Below are 20,291 nucleotides of genomic sequence, written 5' to 3'. Positions count from 1 at the left end.
TCCAGATGTTTTTCCAGAGGCATTTGCAGCTATTACAGCTGCTCTGCGTTGGGTAGCAGCTTCCCCCACGGCGCTGAACCTCCAGTCGAGTCTCACATGCATTATTCTTAGCATTAAGGATTCCACTTGCAGCTGTAGAGCAGTAGTAGTGGGAATGGGCGGCCGCTGAATGTGGCACAATTATACAAGCTCCATTTACAAAGCAAAGGATTTCATGTGCAGTTGTATTTATGGGTAACCAAGCAAAGTTAAACATGGCTTCCTGCTATTTTTAGTTACTTACTGTTGTTTCTTCTTTGAAACTTTCCTTTGAGCGCATGGAAAACACATTCACTGGCACAAAAATCTAACTTCTAGAAAATGTACATTGTACAAAATGTACATCCTGTTATTCTACAATTTGGCATGAAGGATGTGAGATAGTTTGTCATTCCAAGGCCTTTTCCAGTTTGGAGAAATGTTTCATTGTTTTTATCTGAATATTAGCAAAAACTATTGTTCTAATATGAATGGGTACTGCGACCTTTATGCTAATTTATGCAAATGCTACCCAAATGTGGTAGCAGCAAATCAATAATAAGATTACTCAAGCTCATGCTGCACTATGCAGATGCTTTTTCTACAGTGATGATGTCACTCAGATCAGCATGCTAAATGCTTGGAGCTGCTCCAACTGACAGCAGCCTAACCTATTCTTTGACGAATTCTTCTGGAATTATTTCACCACTAATTTTTGTTCCATTAATGTTCATAAGATGTTTTCATTTTTTGTACACCAGCATTACACAGCAATGTGGAAAACACTGTTCCAGGAGTGTTTGGTTGTATGTGAACACCAGGACGTGATAAAAGTGCTATTTTTGAGCCCTTTGTGTAATATATCATATTGAGTTGAAGCTGCAGTATTTAACTTTTATTAAAAATAGCTTTCTTTTTTTTTTTTTTTTTTTTTTTTTTTTACATATTTACATATCTTGTGTTCACCCCTCCCAAAGCTGGTTCACCACAACATAGCCTGTCACAAATACTAATTCTAATTAGCATAGCCAACAATGGCTATGCTAATTAATCGCCTCATGCTTCTGATTGGTTGTTTTTCACCTTCTTTCTTCAGACAGCGACAGTAGCTCATGGAGCAGGTGAAAGTGATCGATTTTTGCCACTGATTATCTGTCTCATATCATACTGTGGTGACAATTTTAGCAAATATGGAAAAAACATATTTTTATAAAGGTTACATACCGCACATTTAATGGTTGGATTTGCGGGTAAATATATGTTGATGAATGTACCGTGAATCCCGCAGTGTTTATAGAGCCAATCAATTAAAAAAAAAAAGAAAAAAGAGTCTGAGTGTGTCGTCACCAGCAGGGCTGGTTGTTCTGTTACTCAGCGTTTGTAACTGCAGTGTGGTGTTTTAACAACCTGGGTCATTTAACTACATGACTCACTATGAGTTTAATAGTCTGCTACTTATTCTATTGTAAAACGATCAGGCTCTAACACTGTACAGACTCTGATCTCTGCTTGGAGGGCGATTAAGTGTAATTTGTGTTTGTAAGATCTCAAAAGGCACACACCCAGTTGAAGAGCAGAGTGGAGTGGAATATCTCACTAAAATGAGACGTTGATGAAGTGACTGTACAGGGAAGTGGTGAACTGTGAGCCTGCTGTACTTTGATCAAAGCATATGTCAACATCTGATTACTTGGGAAATAATGGAGGAATGAATGGCACCAAAACGTCAATAAGCATTTTAATTTATGGGGTTTTTTTTCACTGTGTTATGCCTGACTGTCAAAAGTCCTTTGCAAATAAATTTGATTGATTGATTAATTCTAGCAAATGAAAAGATAAATGTGAAAAATAGAAGAGCACAGAAGACCAATAAAATTATTTTTAAGAGAGAAATATTGGCCTAACCAGTCATGGGGGACGACTGTTGCATGGCAAATATTGCCAATAACAAAATAAATATTTTTTTTTATTATGTAACAGAACTGAAACAAAAAGTGTACATAAGTTGAAATGTAGTTTTTTGAGGACTGTTGATATGTAGATGAACTTGTATATAAATACAACTATATTTTGCCAAATTCTTAAAATAATGGCTTAAGTTTATTTACTTATTTATTTATTGCAAAAATTGATTTTGTCAAAAATAAAAAAACACCCTTTTATTCCAAAAGATGTTTTAAGCAAAAACATCAAAAATAAAAAACTTTTAGCAAAAATGTCTAAGGCCATTATTTTAGAAAGGTGACGATTTTGAAGCCATACGTTTCAGTTTTAACTCTAACTTGACTTAAAAACTTCAACCATAACAACTCCAGTTCATCTCCCTCCTGCCTTCCAATTATCTAAAACAAATATCACTAATTAAACTGGATGTTTCTTTTTTTCCCCCACAGAGAAAGATGTTTTATTGATTTAATCTGTGTGAGAACTGTCTAAAATTTCTTTGACAGTTGTCAGGTTTGAAAGTCCGTTTTGTCCTCTGTCCTTGTGAGCAGAACGGTAACCCTCAGAACCCATACTGCAGCGGTATAGACGGCGTGATGGAGGCCTACTACCAGAGCCTGAAGAGTGTGCGCCTGTACGGACCCACCCACTTCTCCCCTGTTATCAACCATGTGGCCAGGTAGGTCAAAATAAATGTGCAGTTAGCTCAGGCAGAGAAATCAATAACTACTGTTAAAGCGTGGACGTTTACGGTAATTAGGTTTTAGTTGAGTGGTGACCAATTTGCTGCCCTAAGGGGCATTTGAAAAAAAAAAAGGGAAAACTGTTAAAACCTCCCTCAGAGGAAGTGGAAATGCCTCACCTCATGAGCTTCATAGACAAGCAATCAACTGAATCCCAACGGATGCTTGTAAAAAGGACCTGAAGCTGACTAATCCTCGGCGTATAGCTCCCTGAGGGCTTCTGGAGCAACATTTGCAAGGATCTGCTTTTTACGTCTTTTAAATATTTAAAACAAATAACGTACTACTCTTGCAGATACTAAGAGATTCTGTCAGAAACACTTTCCTAATTGACGAACACAGCCATAGGAAAAACGAAGTATGCATTCTGTCAGTGTTTGGATTTTATCCTTAAGGACATTATACTAATTCAGTTTTTATCAGTTTCTATATTTAAACAAACGTAAAGAATGTCAAACCAAGCTCCATTCCGTTGCTTTCATTGGACCAATGCATTCTGGGTAGTGGATAAGCATCATTTGCTTGAGGAACATGGGGAGAGGAAACAGAACTGTCGTGTAAAACGGTCTTTGTCTACTTCAAAATAAGAGCATGAGTAAAAGCGTCAGTACCCAAAACTTCAATACAGATGTCGAACTTTATCCACCTGAAAGTTTGCAAAACAGCCAAGTCAATTAGCGCATTACAATTTATCCAGAAAAATGTATTTGGGGGAAGCTAAGTGTGCTAAGTGTTTTCAAGGCTAGCAAAAACACTAAGGTGCTAAACAAAAAATTAGAGCATCAACATAAAGGTTCAGCCACTTGAAAAAATTCTTAACAGTCAATAACCAAAATTTCAACATGGATGTCGAACTTTATTCAACTGAAAGTTTACAAAACAGCCACGTTAATTTGTATGTTAGATTAATTCATGGTAAGCTAAGTGTGCTAAACATTTTTAACATTAGCAAAAGCGTTAAGCAAAATATGAGCTCCGTAGCACCTTGGTGGATTAGTAGAAGTGTGACTTCCACACCTCCATCTATAAACAGAACAGAACCAAGGATCTGAAATGAGCCATTCATAGTTCAGAGGTCAACCTGTTTGACAGTATGTGCCTATGTCTGCAATCCTGTAATGAAGTGTGGGTCAAAAAGCCTCCACAACAATGTGACAGACAGATATAAAGATAACCTCTACTGTAAATGATTGCAATTAAAGGTGAAGCTACAAGCTGCTGAGTCATGGAGTGTAGATTGTTAATCCTCACACGACTGTTCACATGTGTTTAGTAAAATGTGGGGAATTTTTTTTTTTTTGACTTTACAACCTGGAGAAAACAAGTTTGTTTGCCTTTTTTTTTTTTTTTTTGAACCGTGACTAAAGCGAACGAAATAAAGTTCTGAGGCTGTTTTGCACGGCAGCTTCTCCCGACTCCCACCTGACGTCTCCTACTGCCAGATCTCGTCTCATGATCCTGGAGACTGACTGTAACAAGCACTTTTCCCATCTTTCATCATTGGCTTTCAGATCTCCCGTCTCTCTGTCTCTCTCTCGTTCCGTCCGCCCACTCGGCCTGAGAATAGCTGCATTGTTCGGCGCCCGCTTTCTGACTGAAAGCAAGGAAGACGCCGGCCAAACAAGTGACATCATGTCACGTCAAATCCTTAGGCGCCGGTGCCTGTGTGGCATCGGAGCGTTGTTAAACTCGCAAAAACACTGTCCCGCTCCATCACCTCAGACGTTTAGCATCAGCGTACTGGAAAAAGAAACAAAAAGAACCGCTCCGTTTCGTAGTGGAGATAAATAAATAAAGGACCTGACCTTAATGTACAGCGCTGTGTGTCTTCTTTGATCTTAAGTGGTGCTGCTCACAAATGTTTTATTCATTTGATGAATTAGCTTGAACATTTGTTATGGTGCTGAAATGACTGTGCTGCCTCTGTAACATCACATTCTGTCACCAAGTCCTGTTTCAGATACATAGAAGACATGGAAGATGTTGTAGCTCACATTAAAGTTACAAACAGCTTTTAGTTGGAACATCTGTGAAGAACTAGAATTTGTGATTAAAAAAAGAAACGGAAATTTCAAAATAAATTAATGTCTTACATAACTCTGTGTTTGACTGTCATGATGTCTAATTGGTCAGTATGTCTTTAATAAAATAAAGCTACAGTTTCACTGATCTCTGAGGGGTAATTTCCTAAAATGAGGTTTTCTGTAATAAGATAATTGTGAGGCGGTGATAGAGGCTGGAGATGGAACGCTTATTAAACACTTACTCCGGCAAGTTAATATCTGCCCATCCATAAAATTGATGCTCCCCATAATCTTCTTCCCTGGAACAAATGAAACTTGTCAGTGGGGTAACTATTAAGCAGACCTCGCATGTTTTATCTCCTCTAATAAATGTCTGGATAAAATGTTTTATGGAAATGAAAGTTTTCTACGCTGCTGCGTCTCTTTTTAACTTTTTTTTTCTTTTTTTTTTCTTGTCTGTTTCAACGCCAGGTATGCATCGGCGGTGACGGACGGATCGCAGTACTTCATCCTGCTCATCATTTCGGATGGCGTGATCACTGACATGGCGCAGACCAAGGAGTCCATTGTAAACGTAGGTTTTTACATTTATTCTCTTTGAAGCCTCGTTAGAAAGTGAAGTAGAGTAACTTAGATCCTGCAGTGATTATCATCCGTTTCCTATCCTGGAATGAATTTGACACAACCTGGTTCATCCCCAGTCCATCACACCTTATACAACAGCACAACCTTCCACCTCAATGCTTTCAACAAATAAATATGGATTTTTTTTTCTCATAATTTAAGTGGTTTTAAGGACTCTCAATATATCCACAGAAAATGGAAGACGGTATTTACTTCTTCAGCTGGTCCAGCGATTCTCTGACAGCTTTCCTTGTTGGTGAATCTGCACACGTCAGTTTTTAAAGTTTACAAAGTCCAAAGCAGGACAACATGGTGTTCCTGTATCACTTCTTTGTTTTTGATTAACTGGGAGGATACTCAAACATGTAGACACATTACATGTGGAAATTGCACACGTGCAAAAACGCTGGAGGGCAAAAAGACGATTCTTCAATGCAGAAAAACTGTGAGACTCAAAACCACTTGTCCTCTTTATTTAGCTCCTTATTGAGTATTCATTACACAATCAATGTATATATAATCTCAATACAATACTTTGGTTCATTTTCAGGTGCAGAAACCAAAAGAATCAAAGTATGAATAAACCAAAACTACTACTAGAACTAATAAAAACTAAAACTAAATCCAAACTAAGCATTATTTAACTAATAGAAACTAGCAAACCAATTAAAACTAACTGAATCAGACAAACTAAAAATCACAACAAAATAAAAGTAAACTATAATGAAAACCCCAAAACTATTATAACCCTGGTACAAAGACACAATAAATGAGATTCCCTTTATTGTGGGCAGCAGCAGTCCATGTGCACGCCATCATGCTGCTGATACACTGCAAAATTAGCGAGGAGCCCTGGAGGTTTCGCTATAATTAAGACTCCAACAAAGGTCCTGATAAACCAGCAAACACCCAGTATGAAAGGGAGGCTATAAAAAGCAAAAGTCTTCTCATGCTTCCTACACTTGCGCTCTTATCTCCACTAATTAGGAGAGTGAGGGTGGAGCGGCGGCAGCGTGGTCACCCCCGCCTTCCTGCTCTGTGTTCTCAGCTTTAATAACCTTAATGAGTTTGCTCGGAGATAATACGGGCGATGATTTCAGGTGATCTCAAACGTTTGGAACCCGAGTTGCCCCAGTTGCTGCGCCTAAATTGGCCGAGTTACGCCAAGCCTGTCCGGCCCTCATCTTGGTGGTGAGGCGTGAGAGTGATTATTTCCTCCGTCCCTGGTTTCTCTGGCAATTTTAGTCCTCAGTCTAATAACCGGAGGAAGTTATGAAACTCTTACAAAACCTCCATTCATCACTCAGCGCTAAAACCCCGCTTTGTTGTCCCACTTGGCTGAGATTTAATAAACAATATTGCGGTGCCGATCTGCAGTTGAACCGAGACTCGGGGTTGGGGTGTGCAGAGGTGGATGTAAATTGGACTCATTTCTAAACCGACAAGCTTTGGGAGATTTAGACAAGTTCGTAGATGCATGAAATTAGAAACTGGCGCGGTGAGAGGCTTCACGAAACACGGCGTGGATGTCTTAACAATAGCGATGACATTTTCCATAGGGCTCCCTTTGCATGAACTGTTTCTTCACCGTGCTGTTAGCAATTTGGCTGTCAGCGTGCAGAGTTTAACTTTGCCAATAGAGATTTCATTGAGAACTGCTGCCTTTAATGTCCTTCTGTTTGTTTAAACCTTTTTGCAGGCCGCGTCTCTGCCAATGTCAATTATAATAGTTGGAGTTGGACCGGCAGAATTTGATGGTAAGTAGCTTGAGGTGTGTGTATGTGACTAAATGGAACATGGTAATCTTGAACCTTTGCTTTACAAATAAAGATCTGCAGTTTTTGGAATCACCTTTTGCTGAAGTTTGTCTTTTGGATTTTTGCCCGTTGTTCTTTACAATAGAGCTAAAGCTCAGTCAGATTGGATGGACAGGATATGTGAATGTTAGTTTTCAAGTCTTGTTTCATGTTTATAATTTGAGACCCCCGACACCCTGCGGAGGAAATTTTCAACTACTTTTATCTGTGACCTCGTCCTTTCAATCACTACCCAGAGCTTGTGACCATAGATCAGGGCAGGAACGTAGATCGACTGGTAAATGGAGAGCTTCGCCTTTTGACTCAGCTCTCTGTTCATTGTGACAGACATGTACAGAACCTGTTTCACTGGAGATGCTGTGCCAACCCGCCTGTTGATCTCTCGCTCCATTTTCCCCTCATTCGTGAACAAGATCCCGAGATACTTAAACACCTCCTCTAATGAAACAGGACTTCTTCCCCGACCCAGAGACGGTATTTTACCCCTTTCAGGCTCAAGAGCATGACCCTAGAGGCACTTATCCAGAATCAGTGACAAAGGGCATCCCTGGTTGTGTCCAACTCTCACCGGAAACAAGTTACCAAGCTCTGACTCCAGTCATACGGGGACATTACAGCCCATATCAAAGGACCTGGTACCCCTTACTCCTGGAGTACATCCCACAGTATTCCCAGAAAGACACGGTCCAACGCCTTCTCCAAATCCATCATACCCACGTAGACCGGTAGGGCGAACTCCCGTAAACCTTTCAGAACCCTGCTGATGATGAAGAGCTGGTCCAGTGCTCCAACACCAGGACAAAAATCTCACTGCTCTTCTTGAGTCTGAGATTCGACTATCCCTCATGATCACATGTCACTTAAAACTCCAACTAAATGCATTCAAATTTGGGTTTGGAACATAACAAAGCTTTTGCAAAGCAGTAAAGACATAAAACAGAAGGTAGAAAGAAAAAATCCCATTTGTCTTTCAGAAAAAGTGAATGGTTTTTATTGGCTTTTCTTATACAATTACCCCATCCCTCACATCGTCTCCTGTGTTGTTTACGAACACCAGACCAGTCCTCTGTGAAAACAAGCTCATTGAGGATGAGCAATGCGCTCCACAAAAATGATCACACATCTGAAACTGCTGTGTCTGGCTGTTTAATGTCCCTGCGGTGCCGTTGCAGACATATTCCATAACGCTTCCCATAATCCCACACTTATAGGTAAGTGACATCCCAGTGGCTTCACACTCAGCCGTGCAGATTCTCCGCATCACTCCATATTTGGCGTAGTCTCCTAGGACATGTGGGCCACTAAAATGCAAATGACTTCATGGTGGCTAATGAAATATCGTACCGTCAACCTACCTCTGTGTTATCTGGCTCCAAAAGAGACCTAGTCAATGTACGCAAAGAACTCCCATAAACCTGTGGTTTACCGACTGTGTTTGGTTGGCATTTCAACCAGGTTATCTTCAAATCAGAGTTAATTCATCGAAGGATGAGACTTCAGACGATCCAGCTGGTGTTTTTATTCTCTCCTGACAGTAAGGAAGTGATGTTGTTTCCTTCGCAGAAATGATTGAGCTGGATGGGGACGAAGAGAGGATCTCATCCCAGGGACGATATGCAGAAAGGGACATCGTTCAGGTACAGAGTATTCCCGAATAAGAAATGTGAAATTTGAGATTAAAGCTGCAGTTTGTGACTTTTATAAAAAATATTTTTTTACATATGTATTGAAACTGTCACCATGTTGTGACACCATGGTATGAGACAGATCGTCTGTGAAAAAATCCACAGAAAAAAGTCCTTCTCCCAGTGCTAACTAGAAATAACCAATCAGGGCCAGGAGGCGGGTCTTAGCGCTGTCACTCATCCTCCGAGCGGCGTTATCTCATATCATATTGTCACGACATGGTGACTGTCCTGGCAAATATGTAAAAAATATATTTTTCATAAAAGTTACATAGTGTAGCTTTAATGAAACGGATCATGGCATTTGACTCTCTTCTCTCTGTAATCTGCCGTCGTTTCACCTCTCGCTTCTCATCTTGTCTCTTTTCTTCACCATTTTCCTTTTGCCTAATTAATTTCCACCTTCCATATCTCTCATTTCTTCGATTCTTTTTCTCTTTAGTTTGTTCCTTTCAGAGACTACATTGACCGGCGAGGTAACCACATCCTGAGCATGGCTCGTCTGGCTAAAGAAGTGCTCGCCGAAATCCCCGACCAGTTTCTCTCCTACATGAGGACCCGAGGGATAAAACCTGGCCCCCAGCCTCCACCTTACACCCCGTGTCCGCCCCCGGCCATCCACCCTCTCCACACCAGACGGGTAAGCCGGATCTAAAGGGCCGAGGCCCCCAACCCTCTGCATCGGCTGGCCAGCTTTTACCGGCTTCCAATCTTCTCTTTGAGCTTCCTTTTCTCGCTACAGTCTTCACTGGAAGCCTGTGAGCACACGGTGAACTTCACCCACTGTCTCGCATTGCACTTTCAGGAATGTTTGGCTGCAGCGTGTAGCCCTGACTTGGGGATGCTTCCATGATTTCAGTGACGGGACTTTATGCTCGGGTAATTTAGAAGGTCATGGTGGTTGGAAATCTTTCCAACCGGCGGAAATCCAACGAAGAGGAGAAGGAACAGGACGTCCAGAAAAGGTTCGGAATAGTGAGACTCTTTGGTCGCAAACACTGTCCGTTCCTCTTTGTTCTTCTGCATCCACTTCCTGAACCTTTCACAAAATCTCTTGATACTTCAATGTTTACATGTGGAAAGCGGAGAGGGTTTTTCTTTCAGGTGATTAACGATTTATACCGTTCAATGTGAAAACCTTTCAGAGTCATATTTTTCACCTGCAGAACCAGGAGGTTGTGAATTTAAAACTTTTAGGCCCTGATCCCATTTGCTTCCCCCCCCTACATGTACAGCAGTTATACTTTGTTTCTTTTTAAATAAGTAGAGCATGTTTTAGTGTAGAAGAAGCATGCAGTGTCGTCCCACACTCAGGGTTCGTTCCCTCCGCACCGCCGCTAACACTGCTAACTTCCGCCACAGACCAACCCGTCACCACCTGAGATCTTCCCTCCTTCCGCTCCGCCCACCAGCAGGAAGCGGCGCTCCCTGGGGTTCGGGTCAAGTCAAATGCAGCTGGGACTCCAACCAGCCTTACTGTTAACTTCAGAAAACATTCACAGGCATCGTCCCGTCTACACCGTGGCTTCTGGAAATGAGGATCTCCAAGCCCAGCAGTCAAAAACACACACCTCTCATTACAGAGTCTCTGACTGTGAGCTGCGATCCACAGCGCCGCTGTTTTTTGTGAAAATACAGCTGCACTTCAGAGGCATCGCTGTGTTTTGGTTACGTCTCTCTACCTCCTACTTTACTCTGTACAAAATGTAAATGTCACATCTTTTCTTGTGAATAACAAGTCTTGTGAATTATGTTAGTTAAAGCTACATTATGAAAGTTTTATTTAAAAAAATGTCTTTTTTTTGCATATTTTTTAAAACTGTCACTGTGTTGGGACAATTTAATATGAGAAAAATAATGTGAAAAGATCGATCTCCACCTCCTCCCTGAGCTGCTGCTGCTGTCTGGAGAAATGCACCACTCCCCACCCAATACAACCAATCAGAGCCAGGAGGCGGGTCTTAGTGTTGTCACTCAACCTCGTGTACTTGCTGCTAAATAGGCTAATGGCAGAGAAACAACTTACAGTTACAGAAAAACAGTTTATCCGCCGTCATTGGTGGCCATGCTAACTAGCATTAGCAATCACTACAGGATTATAGCAGAGAGAAAAGTGGGGAGAGAGAGGAGTATGATCATTAGGATGATTGACAGCACTAAGACCCACCTCCTGGCTCTCATTGGTTGTTTCTAGTTAGCACTGAGGAGGTGGAGGAGCTTAATTTTTTTATTTCATAATCTGTCTCTTACTATACCGTCACAAAATGGTGACAGCTTCAACAAATATGTAAAAAAAAAATAAAATAAAAACTTTTTTAATGTAAAAGTTACATACTGCAGCTTTAACGGTTATTTTGTTATACAAGATCATTACTAAATTCTCTAAAACCTCTCATGCCAATTTGTTTGTAATCAGAGCAGGTATCAACACACTGAATTAATGCTCAAAGAGCTGATAACCAGCCGATGAAACTCAAACTCCTTATCCAGTGAGAACTCACGCAACGCTCTGTGAAAAAGTTTTTGCTTTTATTTGAAATTTAACTGTTTAAATGATCAAATAGATTTTTAATATCAGGCAAAGATAACCTGAGTAATTAGAAAATTATGTTATTCTCAAATGATGCAATCCTTCATTAACGGAAAAACATTATCCTGGCCTAGTGTGGAAAAAATAATTGCGCCCTAAAACTAATAATTGGTTGCTGCCACCCTCTGTGGCAACACATGTGTTTCGTGGCTGTAGGTCTGCCTCGTTGCTGTGAAGGAACTTTACACATAAAACTGTCTTCTTAAAGTAACAAACGGACGACCGGACATCCTCCTTTAGGATTTCTTGCTAAAGAACAGAGTTCATGGTTCCATTATCCATGGCCAGTTGTCCAGGGCCAGAAGCCCTGGACAACCACCACACTACTATCATGAGCGTTTGTTTGACGTTCTGTTTCTGAAATGCTGTCAGTTTTAAGCTGGTCTTCTTTGTGAGCGTAGGTTTGGATATGTTGTTTTTAAAGCGTGTTACTCAGGTTATTTTTGCCTAACATTAAAATTTGTCTGACAAGCCGTAGAGTTTAGGAGGAGCGGTCCACCTAAAACCTATGTGCCAGTGTCAAACTTGTTAAAAAAAAAAGTCCCAGAATAATAACAAAAAAAAAAAAAAAGATTTTTGGAGAAAATCTGTCAGTGGGTTTTTATAAACCAGCGTTTACACTTTTTTGGCTGCCATGTCAGCAATTAAAACTATTTGGAGCCAGAAATGTGAGGGGCGAAAACAGCACTTAACACCCAGAGAAGGATGTGTCACCATGTTCTTTGATTTTTTTTTATTTTTATTATTATTAATTCCTACTGCTAAATATAAAATAAATGAAGTATTGCGAGGTCAGCTGAACTACGGCAGCGTGGGAAACACAGAGTGTGTCACATTTGTCCTAAACGGACCCTGCCTTACGTAACAGCAGGAGCTTTCCAAGGCGTGGAAACACACCTCCTGTTGCTCTTTCATGTTGTAAGTGTTCATCTCAATGGACTGTTTTCTTCAAGGCCATTCTGTGTTTCATGTGTTCAGACAGAAACAATCTGTGAATTAATGCTAGAATATCACAGGCCTTACGGTAGTGCTCCTTTCAGGGACGGTTGTGGCAGTCAGCTCGTCCAGATGCTCAGTCCTGTTCGCCACCTCTGTTTTTTGTTCCCTCTCTTCCTGAACACTGACATGGTGGGGAGAAAAAAACCAATATAGTCTTTCGTTTGGTTTAAATTTACTGGCAGATTTTCCCAATGATTACAAAAAATGTAAGTTTAAGTGTACATTTTTTAAACCCCCTGTAAGCTTCGTGACGGCAGCAGCGCTCCACTCAGACTTAGACAGTTACAGCGGACTCATTTGGCGGCTTCCCTGTTTACCTTGTCCAACGTGAGATTACCACTGACAGCTCAATAGATTTCAGTGAAAATTTCTTATCTGTGGCACTGCCAGCATAAATTTATGGGTAAAACATATCATACTGCTTTAATGTCTCTGTGTATAAGAACCACTTCTTTACTTTGGAGTGAAGGGCACATTGAGCAGCTCTGGGTCAATTAATCCTTTTGCTAATATGTACCTCCATCTTCCACACAGACCTGTCACAATCACAAATTTTGCTGGATGATAAATAGTTCCAGAAGTTTCTTGGTTCTGTGATTGATAGGTTTGCTAAAAACTATTTAAGACTCAAAGTTACGTTACAAATCCAATGTTTTTACAATCAAATGTTAGCAACAAACTTTATAGTTAGCATGTCTGTTGACTCAATAATCAGATAAAAGCTGGCTAGCTACTGCAATAGATAAGTTTGCTAATAACTAGCAAGCCTCAAAAGTAACCACAGAACTCAGTTGGTAATTACTCTATATTGTTGGCCAGCTGCTGTGTAGGTTTATCTGAAAAGCCATATTTTAAAAAGATTGCCAAGAGGTTCACCATTTCTGTATTGTGAAAACATCGCTCTACTGTATTATTAAACCTAAAATGAACAATTGTAAATTGGATGTTATCATACTAGCAGTTTTAGTAAGAGTCGCAACAGACCATTTAATCAGTTGGCTTCAAAGTATGTTTTACTACCATAAAGATATTTTTACTCAAATATTTAATATTGTCAGAATTGTTTATTGGCCCATGTGGATCTTGAGAACTTTAAATTATTATTTTTTTCTTGCTAACCCACTGAAATCTGCTGTTGCTGTTTGAGCCACAAGAAGTCAGCCGCAACATTTTCTGAGTCCACAAGAGATCAGTCTTCATAATCAAAGCCCAGTGGTTCAGGTAACTGCACTGTCACTTTTAGACAAGTTTGGCCGTGTGGCTGCGCCCCGTCACAGGTCCACCGCGAATTTAACTCGTCGCAAAGCACAAACATTTTCCTCCCAATCAGTCATCAAACTCTGCATATAGAGGGCCGTCTTTCTTTATGTAAATGTGTGAACTGATGTTTTCCTGTATATTTGTGTGCCGCATACTGTACAGTAGATTTTAACCTGTGTCTTTAGGGCCCTATTCAGTCAAGGAATCTATATAAAGAATGTTTACAACAATTTTTTAAACTCACGCCTCAAAATCACAGTATACTTCTTGGCTGATGATGTTTTCATTAGAACATCTGGTTATTTACTGCTTCTATAACATTTTCTGAGATGTTTATACACTTGTACAGAGTTCTGCCTTTTTTGTGCGTACTGTTTGTGAGATGCTGCTTCTTTACTGCTCATATAAAGGAATTACATTTTATACGGAGGCCTGTAATCATATTTAAATCATGACTAACAGGCCTTATCAATGTTTCTGCAGACGTTATTCATATTTAAATCATGAACGACAGGCCTGTATTTTTATAAGCATAAACGGTTAGATAACGATGTATGTTTCATGTGTTAGAAAATCAACTTTATGATAAAAAAAACACTCTGTAGCAATGTTATTTCTGCCAAATTTAACATGCTGTTAAGTGTAGCGTCTCAATCCCTGAAAAAAACAACAGCTTGTTCAGTTTTGACTGAATAGGGTTCCTCCCTGTGTGGTTATGGGGATTGGACGTCGTGGTGTTCTGTCCTGGCTGGGACCTATTGTACAAAAGCGTGAATGTGGAATTGCACAATGTAGCACTCTGTAGTCTCAGTCCATGACTGGAGGAACAGCAGATGAAGCCGGAACAGGCGGGAAATCTATTACATGTAAATATTGTGGAAGCTGGACTCGCATCAGACTGCCGCTACTCTGTGACCCCCCCCTCCCCCCGAGCTCCGCTCCGGTCCAAAACAAAAGGCAACGCCTTTCATTTATTTATCGTGGCAACATCCCATCCTCATCTCACAACCACTCCAAACATCCAGGACGTGTATTTATATATGAAACATGCATGACACTTACATAACGTCACGTCTGAGTGATGACGGAGAGTTTTGTGAGGGGAAAACTGTTTTGTTTTTTTTTATTTCAAATGCTCCAAGCTTTTACAATAATCTAGTCTTTGTTCTGTTATAGCAAACATATGGACAGCTTGTAACGGGTGAAGGTTTATGGTTTTAATACGCGTCAAACAATCCTGACACAGACCTCGTTGTTTTCTTACTGGTTTGATTTTAAATAAAATGTCCAAAGAACATCTTGATTTTTAAAAAATTCTGGAAATTTTCAAAGGAACCTTTAACAATACGACCTGCATTGCCTAACTTAGAAATTCCACTTGATTCTCATTTCCCTTAAGTGGTCTGCCTGGGATTTCTCCCATTGAGTTTGATTTGGGGGGGGAGAAATCCTCCAAATGTGAGGAAAATTGTAAAAATGATATCTTAATACATTTTTTCATCATTAATTTTTATTTCTATTTCTTTTTTTCATTCATTATAAAACATAGGTTAAAATAATTTATTGGGATGATTCTCCAATTTATTCAAGCTGCTTCGTTCCTCTGGCTAGCATAACTAGCACAAAATGGACAAGAACTCATGTCCCACTAAAATTGCAACATATGAGGCTACATTTATGCTGAACATATAATCATTGAATAGTGAATAAAAGCGAGAGAAAAACATTCTGAAAGTTGACTTTCTTCACTTATTGTGTAGCATTGGGCTAAAACTAATGCTGTTTACGGTTTGGTTGTTTGTATACCATGTCCAGAGCTGCTGCTATTTTAAGAAATGTCATATTGTTTAAGGTTCCTTTTGAAGACATTTTCTGCTTATATAATGATGAAACAACAACAAAAAAATCCTACAACATGTTAAAACATTTATGCACATCAGGTTGTTCTCCTGTGCAGCACAAATAAAACACAGAGTTAGGACAAAGTAGGAAGGAACCCCAACATGAAGTGTCTTATTGGGAAACTCTCTCGCCCCTCTGTGCCTACATAGCAGCCTCCCTGGACTCCACTACAAGCTCTGCTGGAGGGAACACGGTTCTTCCTAAACATGTTCCCCTCGTGGCAGAGAGCCCTGGAAACAGGTGCTCAGCCAGGCTGACGGGGCGGCACCGGCTGCTTGGAGCAGAGCTCCGGGAAACGCTTCTGCTGTTTTTAATACGGCCAAAATCTGCAACGTTATTACGGAGGTCATTGATAATGCCATTTAGAAATCAAATTACTGCTTTACTACAAAATAGAACTACATTCCAGCTGTGTTATTAGAGATGCTCCTTGTTTATATATATATATATATATATATATATATATATATATATATATATATATATATATATATATATATATATATAATTTTTATTTATTTTTTTTTTTATTAATTTTTTTTTTTAGAGTTTTCACCTTCAGGATGAGGAGGTCCAGTTATTTAATCGGTACTTTCACGTGAGAGCACATCCATGTGGGAACTGGAGTCAACATTGGGGACAGTTTTACAGTGCAGGAGAATGTTGAAATCACAAGCGGACAAACCGGCGTGGGGTAAAAATACCACGAAATATCAAAACCAGATATTTACATACTGAATAACAACACACACACATTTTTTTTTCTTTATTTCTGAAGTTAAATCAGACCAAACTTTTCTTGTTTTAGCTTAGTTAGAATTAACAAAATGATTTCTATTTGCTACATGCCAGAAAACTTAAGAACATTTTTTTTAGAAATGTATTTGTTGTGACTTTCCTCGAATTCAAAAATAACGTTTACATACATTTGGTTGGTATCAGAGATAACAGACTTAAACCGTACGACTTGGGTCAAACCTTTTGGGCTTCATTCTACAAACTTCTGATTGGTTAACCTATTTGGAGTCGCACTAACTTAAGTCAAGCTAAACTTTTGAATTCAAGGATATAACATTACAAAAGGAATCTCTAAAAACTATTCTTGCAAAATGTCATTCATTCATTTAGCAAATGGAAATAATTTTGGTAATTCTAACTAACCTAAAACAAGAAAAGCTTGGTCTGATTTAACGTAAGACACAGAGGGGGAAAAGTGATTGTATTTTTATCCAGTGTATGTTATCTGGTTCTAGCTGTATTTGCACTGTCTGAATCAGTCTGCCAAGAGCCGGCCATAAGAACGCCCAGTAATCTTCACACATGTAATATAAACTGTGTAAACTGTAAATTATTATATCGGACAAAGTGGTTTATTTGAATGCCTGTGATGAATATTCTGTTATAATATCCTGATGTGTTACTCTAGCATGCACCAAGTTTGCATGTGTTGGATTTTATTTTATTTTATTTATTTTATTTTTTTTGCAGACATGATGCATCGGTGGGTCGAAACAATGATTAATTGTACTTTGTGTTATTTCAAGGACTTGTTTGCCTTAAGTAGCTCACTGATTGATCTGGGGATCATGCAATGCCTTCAGATGTTCTGTTTAAATAATGAATATTCTTTTTTTCCTTCTTTCTTTCTTTCTTTCTTTCTTTCTTTCTTTCTTTCTTTCTTTCTTTCTTTCTTTCTGTCTTTCTGTCTTTCTTTCTTTCTTTCAACTTCACTGACACACAGCCAGAGTTAGTCATGTGAGAAAGAAAATAGAAAATATCTGATCTAACTTGCCCTTCATGTAGTTCCAAACGTTTTGTTTAAAGTTATTTTTGTAGTTGATGCTAAATTTCAACAATTTACAGTTCCTTTTTTTAAAAGAAAATCATCTTCCAAACAGTATGTTTTTTTTTTTTTGTTTTTTTGCATGATGTTACACATGAAAAAAAAGTTTATTCCTATAAACTCCTTAAAATGAGGAGTTAGAGATGACAAGACAGCACAGGTTTCAGAGGAACAACAAAAGCCACAAGCATCTGATTATTTTAAAAGACCGTATCTGTAAGAATTACAATATTTGAATAAATATTCATATAATACGTCTTGTTGTGGTGTTTATTTCCCCGCGGTTGAGAACCAAAAAAAAGTAATCTCTTTTGGGCTCCTTTGGGAACATTGCACCGTGTTGTGAAAAAATATTTACACTTCCAGATTTGTCTTGTGTTTTTTATTTATTATTATTATTTTTGCTCGCTCTTAGGTGTTCCAGGTCACCAAACGTTTATGTCAGACAAAAATAACCTGAGAAAATCAGGGTCAATACTGAAATAACTGCAGTGAAAAATATTTTGGAAAGTAGAATTCAATTTCACAAGCTGTAGGTCTGTCGCAATAAAAACTTTTCCTGGACTATAAATTCTCACAAGTTATCGCGATAAACAATGATATTGTTTCTAGTAATGTAACGGTAATGGCATAATAATGCAAGAACACATTCTCAAAGATCAATAAACCTTAAATTCTAACGAACAATTAACACTGGGACTGGAAAACATTTTAAACATCCAAAATAAATAAACAAAACATCTAAAGCATTTTCCCTTAAATGAAATTTGAAATCTGAATTTTGGGAGTTCTCAGGTTATCTATCTTGATGTTAAATTTTATTTGCTCATCAGAAGCAAATAAGTCAGCTTCTGATGAGGGGACAAATGCTTTTTGAAGCACTGTAAAATGCCACAGGAATTTTTGGCTCTTACAGTTATTGGTGGCCGGCTAAACCTAAAAATAAGAGGCGTTCTCGTTCCTGATGGACACCTGTCTTGATTGACGCAGCCAGCCAATGACTTTTAAAGCAGAGCCAGATTACTGGAGGAGATTCACACCATTACACCTCTCCAACACTCATCTCGAGATGAAACGAGTTACAACAGGGTGTCGTTCTGTCCAGCTTCCAAAGGCTCTGCTCACTGAGAAACTGCCTCTGTCTACCCGACTTTTCAGGAAATCTATTACACTTCTTAAAGACAGAAATGCCCGTATATAACCGCCAAAGCGCCCGTTGTTTTTACCCGCTTCTCCTTGCAGAGAGGAGTGCTGTTTGTAAAGCTACCCAGCCACAAACCAACAGCAATGATTTGTATTATTTAGCCTGTTGTAAGAGCAAAAAAGTGGGAATTCCTTTTTAAAATCATAAATATTTACGCTGAACATTTAAGCTGCATATTTGGGTTCTATCTAGTTCGCAAACTAACTATTCAACTTGCTGACTATTTAACAAGCTAACTCTTCATAAATAGTTAACTACTTAACTAACTATTTAGCTCACTAAATAGTTGACCATTTAGCTAATAGTTAGCAAAACAGTTAGCAAGTTAAATAAATGTTTAGTTTGCAAGCTAAATTTTTTTTGTTAGTGTGCTAACTGTGGGCGAGTCAATATTAACTCTGAAGTTAACTCTAAACTAAATTTTTATAAGCAAGCTAATTTAACCTATTAGTAGTAGATGCTATTTAACCTGAAGCATTTAGCTTCAGGTTAAATAGTTTGAAATTAGGACTTTTATAAATGAATGTGTAAAATGGTGAAACTTTGAAAAATAAACCCCTTTCTTTTCTCTTACGACAGTCAGGCTAAAACCCACAAATTATTGCCGTTAATATTTGGATATAAATATAAATATATAAATATTTTGTAATTTTACAAATAGCACCCCATTAATACAGGCCTCCTTTTGATATGTTTGAGTAAACTTATTTTTTTATTTACATAACTAATACCAGCCATCCGCTGCAAGAGGGATTGTCTTCTCCAACGAGCGCAAAAATGATTTGACCACTGACTTTAATATAAATACCGATATATTCAAGATAATACTCTCACTTTATTATTACTTGAAAACATCATAAGTCAGAAATCTCAGTGGCTGAGGAACTAATAAAAAGCAAGGTTTTAATAGGATTATTCTATTTTCTACTTCATGTCAAGGCGTCTGAAGGGGCTTAAGGTTGTTGAGGATTTTACATGACAACAGCAGTTTAACAAACATGGAGGCGCCTCTCTCTCTCTCATGTTAAGCCATCACAGATTTGTGCCAGAAGAAGCCCTGAATGTTTGTTTTTTTTTTTTTTTTCATGTTGACACTTCTGATACTTGCATTATTTGTGCATTCATGTTTATGGGGCTGCTCCATTATTATTCTCCACCGCGGGCTTAGCGCGATGCTCAGGAGTAGCGCGGCGGATGTGTAACGGTCGGTCGGCCAGCGGGGGATGGCGGGATCATCGTAAACAGTGCGCGCGGGATCAGTGCGACCCCGCCGAACCGCACGCGGCGTAAAAAGCTAAAAAGCTCATCTCGTAAGACCGCGGGAGGGTTAAAAAAAAAAGTTTTATGAAGTTACAAAGAACTGCAGGAGGGTTTTATAAATGTTTTTAAAGTTATCAAGCGCTAGCTAGCTAGTTCCCAAAATAACATTCAAAGATTCCAAAAGGGCTGGATAATCTGATAAATACATTCAAATAGTTCGGTTGCCACTAAGATTATGATACCCAATAAGTTTGCTGACTTACTACACCAAACACATCCCAGTGAAAACCTCCAATGATGACTGACCACTGGTCTTGATTCATACGAAATGTGTGTTTTTAGGGTTAGGGTCATACAAGATGTGTGTTTTTCTGCATT

At 38.9% G+C, this 20,291-nt stretch overlaps 1 protein-coding gene across 1 annotated transcript in view; it reads left to right on the top strand.

Annotated features, from left to right (window-relative positions):
- Positions 1-12,885, top strand: part of LOC106920738 (copine-8-like) — a 91,083-nt gene extending 78,198 nt beyond the window's left edge. The window contains exons 16-20 of the mRNA XM_088006566.1: positions 2,514-2,641; positions 5,201-5,303; positions 7,053-7,110; positions 8,734-8,807; positions 9,298-12,885. Of these exons, the coding sequence (XP_087862692.1) occupies positions 2,514-2,641; positions 5,201-5,303; positions 7,053-7,110; positions 8,734-8,807; positions 9,298-9,510 (576 nt within the window). The 3' untranslated portion in view covers positions 9,511-12,885. The remainder of the gene's footprint in view (positions 1-2,513; positions 2,642-5,200; positions 5,304-7,052; positions 7,111-8,733; positions 8,808-9,297) is intronic.
- Positions 12,886-20,291: the final 7,406 nt, after the last annotated feature.

Source organism: Poecilia mexicana, unplaced genomic scaffold (genome assembly GCF_051168715.1).
Source record: "Poecilia mexicana isolate PSO_F unplaced genomic scaffold, ASM5116871v1 scaffold_6, whole genome shotgun sequence".
In the NCBI taxonomy this organism is placed as follows: domain Eukaryota; kingdom Metazoa; phylum Chordata; class Actinopteri; order Cyprinodontiformes; family Poeciliidae; genus Poecilia; species Poecilia mexicana.
This window is presented reverse-complemented; position numbering and strand designations above follow the sequence as displayed.